Consider the following 12,604-nt stretch of genomic DNA (forward strand, 5'->3'; position numbering starts at 1 on the left):
AAAGAAAAATAAATAGTCAAATGACCTAATATTTCAACATTTATAATTTTCTGATATTTGTTAGAGTACTAAAACCTTTATTTTTAAACCAAATTTAGAATTTATCAAGTTTTTAAAAATTCTTTTGAGACTACGACCAATAAATATAAAAATATACTCATATATACTGTGTCTATCAAAATGTTATTATATTAACACCTTTTAATTTGAGAGTTTTTGTTTCACTTTGTCCATTAGATTGAAAGTGGAGCTGTTTGGAAACAAGTCTACCAAGATCTTGGAATCCCTGTCTTAAATTCAGCTGCAGGATACAATGTTAAATGTGCTTATAAAAAGTAAGTTAGTATAATTGATATGATTATCTTCAGTATTTTTACCTAGAAAGCAGGATGAAATTTACCTTATAACTGAGGTTAATTATTTCTTTAAAGAAATCAGAACATTTTACTAGAGTAGTCATTCTATGATAGTATTTTCTAAAGTGTCTTCTATGAATACTAGATCTATGAGAAATTCTGTGAAGAAAGTTTTTGTGGCTAAGTACATTTGTCAAGTACTTCATAGAGGTTAAAAAGCTAATATTCTGAAGTCAAGTAAATCCACATTTGAATCCTAGTTCTGCCAATTATTAACTGTTTATGCCCTAGGGCCAGTTATTTATTCTCCTAAGCCTCAGTTTCTTCATTTGTAAAATGGAATGCTTGGCCAGGCATGGTGGCTCATGCCTGTAACTCCAGCACTTTGGGAGGCCGAGGCGGGCAGATCACTTGAGGTCAGGAGTTCAAGACCAGCCTGGCCAGCATGGCGAAACCTTGTCTCCACTAAAAATACAAAAATTACCTGACCATAGTGGCTAACGCCTGTAGTCCCAGCTACTCAGGAGGCTGAGGCAGGAGAATTGCTTGAACCCAGGAGGCGGAGGTTATAGTGAGCTGAGATTGTGCCACTGCACTTCAGCCTGAGCAACAGAGTAAGACTGTCTCAAAAAAACAAAAAAAAAAAACAAAAAAAACAAAAAAAGGATGCTGCTGCATGCCCCAGGATTACTGTAGTGACTAAATGAGATTTACTAGGGAGTCCAGCCTCACACATAAGAAATGTGCAAAAAATAGATGCTATTACTAATACTTTTAATAGCTGTTATTGTTATGACTCTGAGCACAGTGTTTTAAATGAATTTTTTGACAAAATTTTTTTTTGCATTGAAAAGATTAGAAAGAACTAGAATAAATTAGAATGTTAATATGGCTCAATATCTGAGAGTTTAGACAAAAGAAATGAATACACATTAAAAATAACTCTATAGTTATATTTTGAAATCTTTTCACCAAATGTAATTTCTCTTCATGTTTCCAGATACTTATATGGTTTTGAGGAGTACTGTAGATCAGCCAACATTGAATTTCAGATGGCATTGCCAGAGAAAGTTGTTAACAAGCAATGTAAGGAGTGTGAAAATGTAAAAGAAGTAAAAGTTAAGGAGGAAAATGAAACAGAGATCAAAGAAATAAAGATGGAGGAGGAGAGGAATATAATACCAAAAGAAGAAAAGCCTATTGAGGATGAAATTGAAAGAAAAGAAAATATTAAGCCCTCTCTGGTAAATCAGATATTGTTAATTGTCTTTTGCTTTCTTTGGTATATTTTCCATATCCTCTATAAAGTTCCAAAATCAATATATTGTATATTATTATTCTTTATTATTTGTTTATTTTCTTCATTAAGTGCTACTTTTGTATAATTTTTATCATAACTTCAAAATAGCTGTTAGCTATTTTTGTCTAGAGCTTTAAAGTAGCAGGAGTTTCTTAAAAGTAATTTATAACTTTTAATATTAGAATTGGTTGATACCTCCTGTTGCTAAGAGATAAACCATGGATATAGGTTGAAAATTTTTACTTTTGTTGGTTTCTTTCCTCTGATCTTTTTCTAGGGAAGTAAAAAGAATTTATTAGAATCTATACCTACACATTCTGATCAGGAAAAAGAAGTTAACATTAAAAAACCAGAAGAAAATGAAAATCTGGACGACAAAGATGATGACACAACTAGGGTAGATGAATCCCTCAACATAAAGGTAGAAGCTGAGGAAGAAAAAGCAAAATCTGGGTAAGAAAATTGTTTTTGGTTACGATGCATTTCAGCTTGATGGATTCTTATCATTTGCTCTTTGTATGTTTTTATGTATGAATCTAAATTAATTGACAAAATATTAAATAATAGAGTGATTGGCATTTATTAATTAAATAGCATTCACTTCTTTCAGAGACCCTACTGATAGAAATTTGTAGAGAAAGATCATACTTTGATCCACCCTTCTTGCTCTCATCATGGAAATTGATAAAATTTTTAGCTAGAGCAAAGTACTTTTTAGGTCTGCTGAATTACTTGATAATATAAACTTGGGGCTATGTCCATGTTTTATAGATTGTATGTTGGCTATAGATTCTGAGAGTTGTATTTATTTCTTAAGCAAAAGCAAGAGTGGAAAAATACTAAAGTTTTAAAAGGCCAAAAATTGTATGTTCTGTTTTATGTGATAGTAGCATTTGTTTGTTTTAGTCACTTGGAATGATGAATTATTCGACAATGTAATTTATGCACTGCTAGTGGACCCCTGGATTTTATAGATAATCTTTGGCATTGAATCTTTTTTCTGAGGCTTAAAAAACATAAACATATCTGTTAGTGTCTCATTTAAATAAGTACAATGAATTAAAAAAAAAAATCATTTAGCAGGCCAGGTGCAGTGGTTCACGCCTGTAATCCCAGCACTTTGGGAGACCGGGGCGGGCAGATCACTTGATGTCGGGATTTCAAGACCAGCCTGGCCAACATACCGAAACCCTGTCTCTTCTAAAAATACAAAGAAGTCAGGCGTGGTGACATGTGCCCGTAATCCCAGCTACTCAGGAGGGTGAGGCAGGAGAATCTCTTGAACCCGGGAGGCAGAGGTTGCAGTGAGCTGAGATCGTACCACTGTAGGCCAGCTTGGGGGATGGAGTGAGACTCTGTCTCAAAAAAAAAAAAAAAAATCATTTAGTGTACTGACATTTGGCCACAGTATGCAGACGAACAGGGAAGGGGAAAATAAAAAATGGGGCTTATATGAATATAGTAAAAAATGTTTATTATACTTTGTTGTATTTTTGTGTATAAAAATATATATTTTGAAGTATGCCTTACTGCTGTTGGATACTATTTCAAGTATTAAGAAACAGTAAAGATTTCAGCTTTTTGCCTAAAATCTTTTGATTGATCAGAGTTCTGAAATTTTGGTGGCACCATACAAACATGGAAGAAAAACATCCTGGGTTTAGAAGAATGTAGTAAAAGTGTTTGTTGATTATACTTTGTTATATTTCTATGTGTAGAAGTGTATGTTTAAAGTACTGCTAAAGGAGATCATTTTGATAAGAATCTTAATAAAGATTCAGCTTTTTACCAAAAAATCTGATTTTTAAATCTGCAGATGTTTCTGGAACATCTGCTGTTTGCAAGGCACTGTGATAAATCTGTATTTTTTTCTTTGCTAATTTTTTAAGTTGGTGCTTCTGCTTATTTTATAGGATAAACTGTATTTTGTAGGTTTTTAACAACCCCTTTAACTCTATAATTGTATGGATTTTTATGTACTACAGATATTTACTAGTATATGCGTACCTCAAACTAAAATTTTCCTGATGTGACTGCCCTAGTTTGGTAGATATTTTTTAGAAGCATTGCAGTTGGGACTGTTTATATAGTACTCCCTGCTTTTCCACAGTTTCAGTTACCTGTGGTCAACTGTGGTCTGAAAACAGGTGAGTACAGTGCAATAAAATATTTTGAGAGAGAGAGACAAGACCATATTCACATAACTGTTATTATAGCATATTATAATTGCTTTATGTTATTAGTCATTGCTTATCTCATGCTGTGCCTTATTAATAAATTAAACTTTATCAGAGGTATGTATGTATAGGAAAAAACACAGTATATGTAAGGTTTGGTACTATCCACGGTTTCAGGCATCCACTGGGGATCTTGGAATGTATCCCTTGCAGATAAGAGGGGCTTACTGTAATTGATTTTTGAGTTTTATTAGATAATTGCAGTGGAAAATTTTACAGTGATAAAGAATTAATATATAGGTATTTTTCTGGCATATAAACTTTCTCTAAGTAATAGGCTACTACCAAGAATGTTCAGTGTCCTTCTTCCATTGTCCAGATGTGGGAGACTGAAGAAGTTGATATATGTAAAATGTCTAGTTCAGTGCCTTGGCCATAGCACGTACTTAATACACTATCTTTTTTAAAATTTTTGTTTCATTGTAAAGAGTGTAACATCAAGTAGGGAAGATTTGATATTTCTTTGTGAATTCAGATGAAAATCCTTGCTGATACATTTCGTTTCCCAAGATATTCTTCTCTAAAATATGACTAGCTTAAATGCGTATGTGTGTGTATGTATGTATGTATGTGAGTGTATGTATGTATATGAATGCATGTATGTAGTGTATGCATCAACTTAATTTTTTTTAACCTGTATGTTGGTTGCGTTTTATACTTTCAGAGGCTCTCTTTCTTGGCATTCTGTGTTCCATCTGGTTTAGCACATTAGTCTTGAATTTGCCACTGAAGTCTTAGAGAGTAGAATAGTTTTCTTTGGTTGATTGCCAGTAATTATGTTGTTTTTTTCTTTATACTTCAGTGTATTATTAAAGTGAATTTCATTTGGTTTGTGTCTGAGGGTGATATTAAATGTATATTTTTAATTTTTGATTGCTTGATTTCATTAATAAAAGAGTGTTGGGTTTTTGTTGTAGATTGAATGAAAATTTGCCTGGGCTACTACTTAAAGTATGATTGTGCTTGCTGTTGGCATTTAGAATTGTTTGTATTCATCAACTCAGTGTATTCTATGATGTAAGATACAGCTTGGAGTTTGTCGTCATTTCAAAAAATTTAGAATTTTGATTCTATATCTCATTTTTATATGATGATTCTGAGGTGCATGATAAATCTCTTTTATTGTGGCCACAATAAAATATGCTTCTTTTCCCCACTATGCAAAGATAGAGTCTTATGACTTAGGCAAGTATTCTTTCAAAAAAAATTGTTTTAATTTACTATATAAAATAAAATTCCTCATAATAATTTATCATTGATAATCCCATTTCTGTTAATTTTTTTGATATTTTAGCCTTAATAAAATTACTTTTTCATAATAGAAATATCATTTTCAATAACATTGTTAATATTTTAATCTCAGGCTGGGTGCAGTGGCTCATGCCTGTAATCCCTGCACTTCGGGAGGCCCAGGCAGGCGGATCACCTGAGGTCAGGAGTTCGAGACCAGCCTGGCCAACATGGTGAAACCCCATCTCTACTAAAAATACAAAAAATCAGCTGAGCGTAGTGGCATGTAGTCCCAGCTACTTGGGAAGCTGAAGCAGGAGAATTGGTTGAACCTGGGAGATGGAGGTTGCAGTGAGCTGAGATCACGCCACTGTACTCCAGCCTGGGCAACAGAGCGAGACTCTGTCTCAAAAAAAAAAGTATATATATATACACGTATATATATGTGTGTGTGTGTGTGTGTGTGTGTACATATATATGTATATCTCAGATTATAGCTGGTTTCATGAAGGTTTTAGTTTTTTTAAATACTTATATATTTGACTGTAACTGAGTCTTTAAAATAGGAATAAATCTTGAGAATTTTTGAGGAATTTGTGTTATAGTTCAGACAGAATTGATATATTTGATACTTTCGTGAACACGGACTTACTTCCACCGGTCCATTAAACATCCTCCCAACACTCCTGCCCCACTATACAAAAGGAAAAGGAGAATAAAAAGGCATTATAGTGCTGCTTATATCACTATTTATATATTATTTTTGTTGCCTGTATAATTACATAATTAGGAATGATAAAGTGTATTATCCCTAAAAAGGTTGCATGTAGGAATATAAAGCTGAAATTTTCAGTGGAGGAAGTTTTTTTTTTAATATAAATATTATATTCATCAGGCGGGCACAGTGGCTCACACCTATAATCCCAGCACTTTGGAAGGCCAAGGTATGAAGATTGCTTGAGCCCAGGAGTTCAAGACCAGCCTAAACAACATAGTGAGACCCCTGTCTCTACAAAAATAAAAAATAAAAAATTATCTGGGTGTGGTGGTGTGTGCCTGTAGTCCCAGCTACTTGGGATGCTGAGGTGGGAGGATCATTTGAGCACAGGAAGTCAAGACCACAGTGAGCAGTGATCAGGCCACTTCACTCCAACCTGGATGACACAGTGAGACCATGTCTCCAAGGGGGGGGGAAATATATATATATACACACACACACACACATATATGTGTGTGCATGGTGTAATATATGTATATATATAATCATTACTCTTAATATATAATATAGCATATATTTTAATATATCATGTATTTTACATATTATTAATTTTTAAAGCTTAAATACTAAACTATCTGGTTGTTCTGCCTTATGATGTTTAGTCATTTGTGAGCCCTAAAGTGATGGAGTCTTTAAGTACAGACATACAGGACAGCAAATAAAACCAGACTAAATGTAGCCTTGGATTTCATATTGAAATTTTTTAAAAAATAAATCTAGTGTTTGGAAAGATTTATGATTGAAGATTTTCTCCAACTTGTTGAATACAGATTGGTGGTCAATATAAAAAGGATATGAATGCTCAGTTTTAGAAAGTACATGGTACTAAGAAGATAAAAATGGATGTAAGGCCAGGTGTGGTGGCTCACGGCTGTAATCCCAGCACTTTGGGAGGCCAAGGTGGGTGGATCACCTGAGGTCAGGAGTTTGAGACCAGCCTGACCAACATGGTGAAACCCTGTCATTACTAAAAATACAAAAAAAATTAGCTGGGTGTGGTGGTGGGTGCCTGTAATCCCAGCTACTTGGGAGGCTGAGGCAGGAGAATCGCTTGAACCTGGGAGGCGGAGGTTGCAGTGAGCCGAGATTGCGCCATTGCACTCCAGCAGCCTGGGCGACAGGAGTGAAAATCTATCAAAAAAAAAAAAAAAAAAGGATGTAATACTCTTTCTAGAATAGTTTGACTTTTAGTTTCATATACTTGTAATTGGCCTCTCATCTGTCTATTTCTTTGGAACATCAAAGTTGAGAAGATTTGTAGAAGATGTTAATAAATCTGTGGTAATGAGAGTAGAAATTGTGTTGAAGTTTAAAGGAAAGAACAAACCTGATAAGATATTGGTAGTACATTATTAGAATATTTCTGTTTAAATTAAAATAGTATTTCAGTTATTATAACATTTGAAAATTCGGTTGGAGAATGTTTTAAAGTTATTAAGACTGCCATCTGCTAGTAAAAATTATTGTTTCAAACTTCCTGAGGCCTCCAGCTTGGGTGACAGAGCAAGACTCTGTCTCTAAAAAAATGAAACAAACATCTTGAGGCTGGAAATATTTGAATGAAAAATAATTTTTAGTTGTAAAATGGCAATGAAGTATAATGAATTTTTTTGTCAATTGAGATGTAAAACACTTTTATTAATAAAACATGAAAAAATTGTTAGAGTTGACCATACTTGCTTCTTGCTGTTCGGCACAAATTCTGTTCTTCTGACTTTTGGAAATTTTCTTTTACTGCACTTATTTTTGAATCTTCATTTTCTCTAAATGTGTCTTTCTGTAACCTTGGTTGTCTTACAGTTTTAGTTTTTAATAGTAAAATGAAACTCTGAGAATTTCATACACGTGGAACCTGCTTTTCCTGGAACAATCACAGCCACAACTTTTATCAATATATGTGGTTTGGAACTGAAAAACTTATGAAGTGTCTTTTATTAACTCTGCAATTTTTTAAACCTTTCAAGAGATGAAACGAATAAAGAAGAAGATGAAGATGATGAAGAAGCAGAAGAGGAGGAGGAGGAGGAAGAAGAAGAAGAGGATGAAGATGATGATGACAACAATGAGGAAGAGGAGTTTGAATGCTATCCACCAGGCATGAAAGTCCAAGTGCGGTATGGACGAGGGAAAAATCAAAAAATGTATGAAGCTAGTATTAAAGATTCTGATGTCGAAGGTGGAGAGGTCCTTTACTTGGTGCATTACTGCGGATGGAATGTGAGGTAACTTGAGTTTTAGCTAGTGATTATTACCTAAAAACAATTATAAAATACTTTTCTATTTAAAAACTTAAGTAATGGATTACAGATTTATTAGTATTCTAATTGAGGTCATAGTACCTTATAAAAAATAGTTTTTAGCATGTAAATACCTCACTTAGTGATTTACAATTAATGTTTTCAGTACTTAGAAGATATCCCTAATGTCTAGAAAACCGAGGTCTACACACTTGATTTTTATGTACTACATGTAGATCAGTAGACAAAACATTGTTGAAATGATCAGAACTTCTGGACATCTACAAACCAATTATCAGGCTGCTTGCTGTCTTGCATTTTAAACTACCTTGCCACAGTAACCTCTTTTTTGTATTCTGAAGTCATGTCTTTCCTTCTGTAGTCAGGGATTTAAAATCCTAGGAAACATTAGCTATTTTAAGAAAGCCTTATCTCCTTATTAACAGCTATTGCATTACAGCCTTATTCAGAAGTCTCAGAAATTTATTAGTATCTTTGAAAAAATCTGGTTGAACATGTAAGCAGACCTGCTTCACTAAAATAGAATGCACTTTTTGACTGCTCCTAACCTAGGGAACTGAAAGGCAAGAGTGAAATTTGGTTTTAAGTCATGTTCAATGACTTAAGCATTTTTCTTAGATAAATTTTCTTTGGCTTTCCAAAGAAATTTTGTATTTTGATTTTATCCAAAATTGGCAAGCCAGTTTTGGGATCTATTCATTCAGTTATCTTTTAAGAATCATTTATTTTAGAATATTTGATACTATATTGGAAATGTAGCCTATAAGACAGATACCTGGAAAGATTAACCATAGAAGTTTAAGTTGTGGTTTCATGGTGTACCTAGTGTCTTCAAGGAGGAATACAGTTCTCATGCTTTATACTTAAATTATATTCTGTGGTTTGGGAAGTTAATAGGAAGGCATCATCTCAAATTCTGTGTTTGAGTGTTGCAAATGAAATTTTGATTCTCTTTAATCACTTCCCACAATGCCCTTTCTCTAAAGAAAATCACTTCTGAGAGTTTTGAGGCTGTCCTTACTAACTTTTCATTCTACTTTCACATACATATAAATGTACTCATAGAAAGTATATAGTATTCTTACATGCATGTGTTTTAAATAAATTATACTATACAAAATTCTGTTTCTTAAATTTTTTGTTGTCCTGTTGTATAATAGGAAGCTCATGATCTAATCTGATTACCTTTCTTATTTTGAGAAAAGTACCAGTCCGATCCATTCTGATGCTTGGAAGAAAATAGCAAATAGCAACTTAAGTCATGAGGAAATGTTCAGAAGTTTTGTTTTGGGCTCATTCTTTATTATGTCTAATCAGGATACAGTTTTAGATTTTAAGAATACCTATCGTCAGAGCTTAGATGTGATAGTCATCCAGAAACATAAGTTTTTCCAGATACCACTTTAACACACTGCACAATTTATCCTTTCACCTGTTGGTTCTTTTTTTCTGTTTTTTGTTTTTGTTTTTGTCTTTTTTTGGAGACAGAGTCTAGCTCTGTTGCCCAGGCTGGAGTGTAGTGGCACGATCTCTACTCACTGCAACTTCCACCTCCCAGGCTCAAGCGATTCTTGTGCTGCAGCCTCCTGAGTAGCTAGGATTATAGGCGCCCGCCATTGTGCCTGGCTAATTTTCCTATTTTTAGTAGAGATGGGGTTTTGCCGTGTTTGTCTTGAACTCCTGACCTCAGGTGATCCGCCTTGGCCTCCCAAAGTGCTGGGATTACAGGTGTCAGCTGTTGGTTCTTATGCTGCCTTTCTGGTACGTGATTTTCCTCACCTGAAGGTCTGGCTATTAATGAATATATTCCACAGAAGGTACTTGAGATCTCAGATATAGCTACCAAAAGAATATTTTGCCCAATTTTTCACTTCTAGTCATTTTGATCTTACTAAATTATCTTACGGAATATAAATGTAGAGGGAGTTCTACTTCTGCCTAGGATATAAATGTAAATGTAGAATATGTTAGTTTAAAATTAGGAAGAAAAAAGCTGGGTGTGGTGTTGCATGCCTGTAGTCCCAGCTACTGAGGTGGGAGGATCACTTGAACCCAGGAATTCGAGGCTGCAGTGAACTATGATCATGCCACTGTACTCCAGCCTGAGTGCCAGAATGAGACCTCATCTCTTAAATTAAGAAATACTTGGATTAGCAAAAACGAATAATTACTGCATAATGCCCATGAGATAGAGTCACAACACCTTTTGCCTCTCTTTTTAGTTTTTCTGATTATTTTGCTAGTTTACATGTAGAGGCAGTTTTTCCTCTTGGCCTTTATGAAGTATTTGAAATTCTATGAAAAAGGGATAGAATTTAGGTGCTCTCCAACTTTCACTGTATATAATCAGGGCTCATTTCCTTCCTTTCTTCCTTTCTTCCTTCCCTCCTTCCTTCCACGGAGTTTCACTCTTAATGCCCAGCCTGGAGTGCAGTGGCTGGATCTTGGCTCACCGCAGCCTCCGCCTCCCGGGTTCAAGCGCTTCTCCTGCCTCAGTCTCCTGAGTAGCTGAGATTACAGGCACGCACCACCACACCCAGCTAATTTTTGTATTTTTAGTAGAGATGGGGTTTCTCCATGTTTGTTAGGCTGGTCTCAAACTCCCGACCTCAGGTGATCCACCTGCCTCAGCCTCCCAAAGTGCTGGGACTACAGGCATGAGCCACCGTGCCCGGCCAAGGCTTATTTTCTATTAATTGGCTCTTTAAACAAAAAAGGCTTAGTAGATATAAGAACTGAGTCATTCATGAAACTGTTTTACAATTAAGATATAGCTTTGTTTTGTTAAGAAAAGATTGACTAAAAGAAAGAGAATTCCAGGAGTATTTTGATTTTAGACAGTAGAAAGAATCTCTAGTAATTTAGTTTTTAAATAGCAGGAAGGGAAAGGAAAGAATTTAAATTGAGGCATTCAAGTTTTTAATAATATAGGGAGGAAAATGCAACCTAGTTCAACAAGACATGCTTGTGTTACTGTGAACGTTGCCATCTATTTCTGAGAACTCAAGTGCTTGTATGCTATGAACTTTCAAAAGAAGAAAACTTAACATCTTGATGAAGACCTGTAGGATGGATCTCTATACACTCCAACATCATGGAGAAAACAAGTGTACTTCAGTAGATTAAGCAGTTAATCTTCTTAGAGTTAACATAACTATTTTATTTCTTTCTGCAATAATCAGTCTGTCTTATTGATAAATAAGCAATAATTTTTATTTTTGCGGCTCCTCCAGTTCTGAAGCTAATTTAATAAGGACTGCAACAAATCCTCATCAGCTCTATGACAATTTTTCTTTTATTTTTAGGGTCTTCAGCTTGATCTCTAAATTTATACTTAACAGATGTGAAATTGGAAATGAAGATTTATGCGTGGAGGTTCATGAAAATAGTTTTATCTTCAGTGGTAGTCATTCATGACAAGCAGTTTGGGAGATTTGTGTGGACCTGTTTCCATGGTTTTTTTAATCTGAAACAAGTATTTCGGATTAAAAAAAAAAGAGAGAGACAGACAGGACCTTGTTCTGTCACCCAGGCTGGAGTGCAGTGGTGCAATCATGGCTCTCCAGCCTCGACTTCTTGGGCTCGAGTGATCCTCCCACCTCAGCCTCTGGAATAGGTGGGACTCTAGGTGTGCATCACCACACCTGGCTAATTTTTTATCTTTTGTAGAGATGGGGTCTCACTATGTTGCCCAAGCTGGTTTCAAACTCCTGGGCTCAAGCAGTCCTCCTGCCTTGGCTTCCAAAAGTGCTGGGATTATAGACATGAACCAATGCTCCTGGCCATGAAACATGTTTTTCCGGTAAAGAGATTTTCTCAAATAATATAAGAGTGTCTGTCTTTTTGTTTAAAAATACTGTTTTTAGGCCAGGCACGGGTAGCTCATGCCCGTAATCCCAGCACTTTGGGAGGCCGAGGCGGGCAGATCACCTGAGGTCAGGAGTTCGAAACCAGCCTGGCCAACATGGCGAAACCTCATCTCTACTAAAAATACAAAAATTAGCCAGACATGGTGGCAGGTGCCTGTAATCCGATCTACTTGGGAGGCTGAGGCATGAGAATGACTTGATCCAGGGGCACAGAGGTTGCAGTGAACCAAGATCACACCATTGCACTCCAGCCTGGGTGACAGAGCAAGACTCCATCTCAAAAAAACAAAAAATAAAAAAATCCATTTTCTTGTTAATTTTTACATTTTTCTTTTTTTCCTAACTAAAATGCTGTTTGTTTGTTTGTTTTTGAGATGAGGTTTTGCTCTTGTTGTCTAGGCTGGAGTGCAGCACCGTGATATCATCTCACTGCCACCTCCACCTCCCAGGTTCAAAAGATTCCCCTGTCTCAGCCTCCCAAGTAGCTGGGATTGTAGGCACATGCCACCATGCCCAGCAAATTTTTGTATTTTTAGTAGAGATGGGGTTTCACCATGTTGACCAGACTGGTCTCAA

General features: G+C 35.4%; 1 protein-coding gene across 4 annotated transcripts in view; it reads left to right on the forward strand.

Moving 5' to 3' along the window:
- ARID4B (AT-rich interaction domain 4B) overlaps positions 1–12,604 on the forward strand; it is a 159,496-nt gene that overhangs the window by 104,686 nt on the left and 42,206 nt on the right. For 3 of the 4 annotated variants that reach the window (XR_010156663.1, XM_001154355.8, XM_016941259.4), the window contains exons 14-17: positions 238–335; positions 1,357–1,600; positions 1,934–2,109; positions 7,866–8,123. Coding sequence is in view for 3 of the 4 variants with exons in the window: in XM_001154355.8 (XP_001154355.2) it covers positions 238–335; positions 1,357–1,600; positions 1,934–2,109; positions 7,866–8,123 (776 nt within the window). In the remaining variant the exon portion in view is untranslated. The remainder of the gene's footprint in view (positions 1–237; positions 336–1,356; positions 1,601–1,933; positions 2,110–7,865; positions 8,124–12,604) is intronic. The other variant, XM_001154294.8, reaches the window with a different exon arrangement.

The sequence above is a fragment of the Pan troglodytes genome, chromosome 1, assembly GCF_028858775.2.
Source record: "Pan troglodytes isolate AG18354 chromosome 1, NHGRI_mPanTro3-v2.0_pri, whole genome shotgun sequence".
Taxonomy (NCBI): domain Eukaryota; kingdom Metazoa; phylum Chordata; class Mammalia; order Primates; family Hominidae; genus Pan; species Pan troglodytes.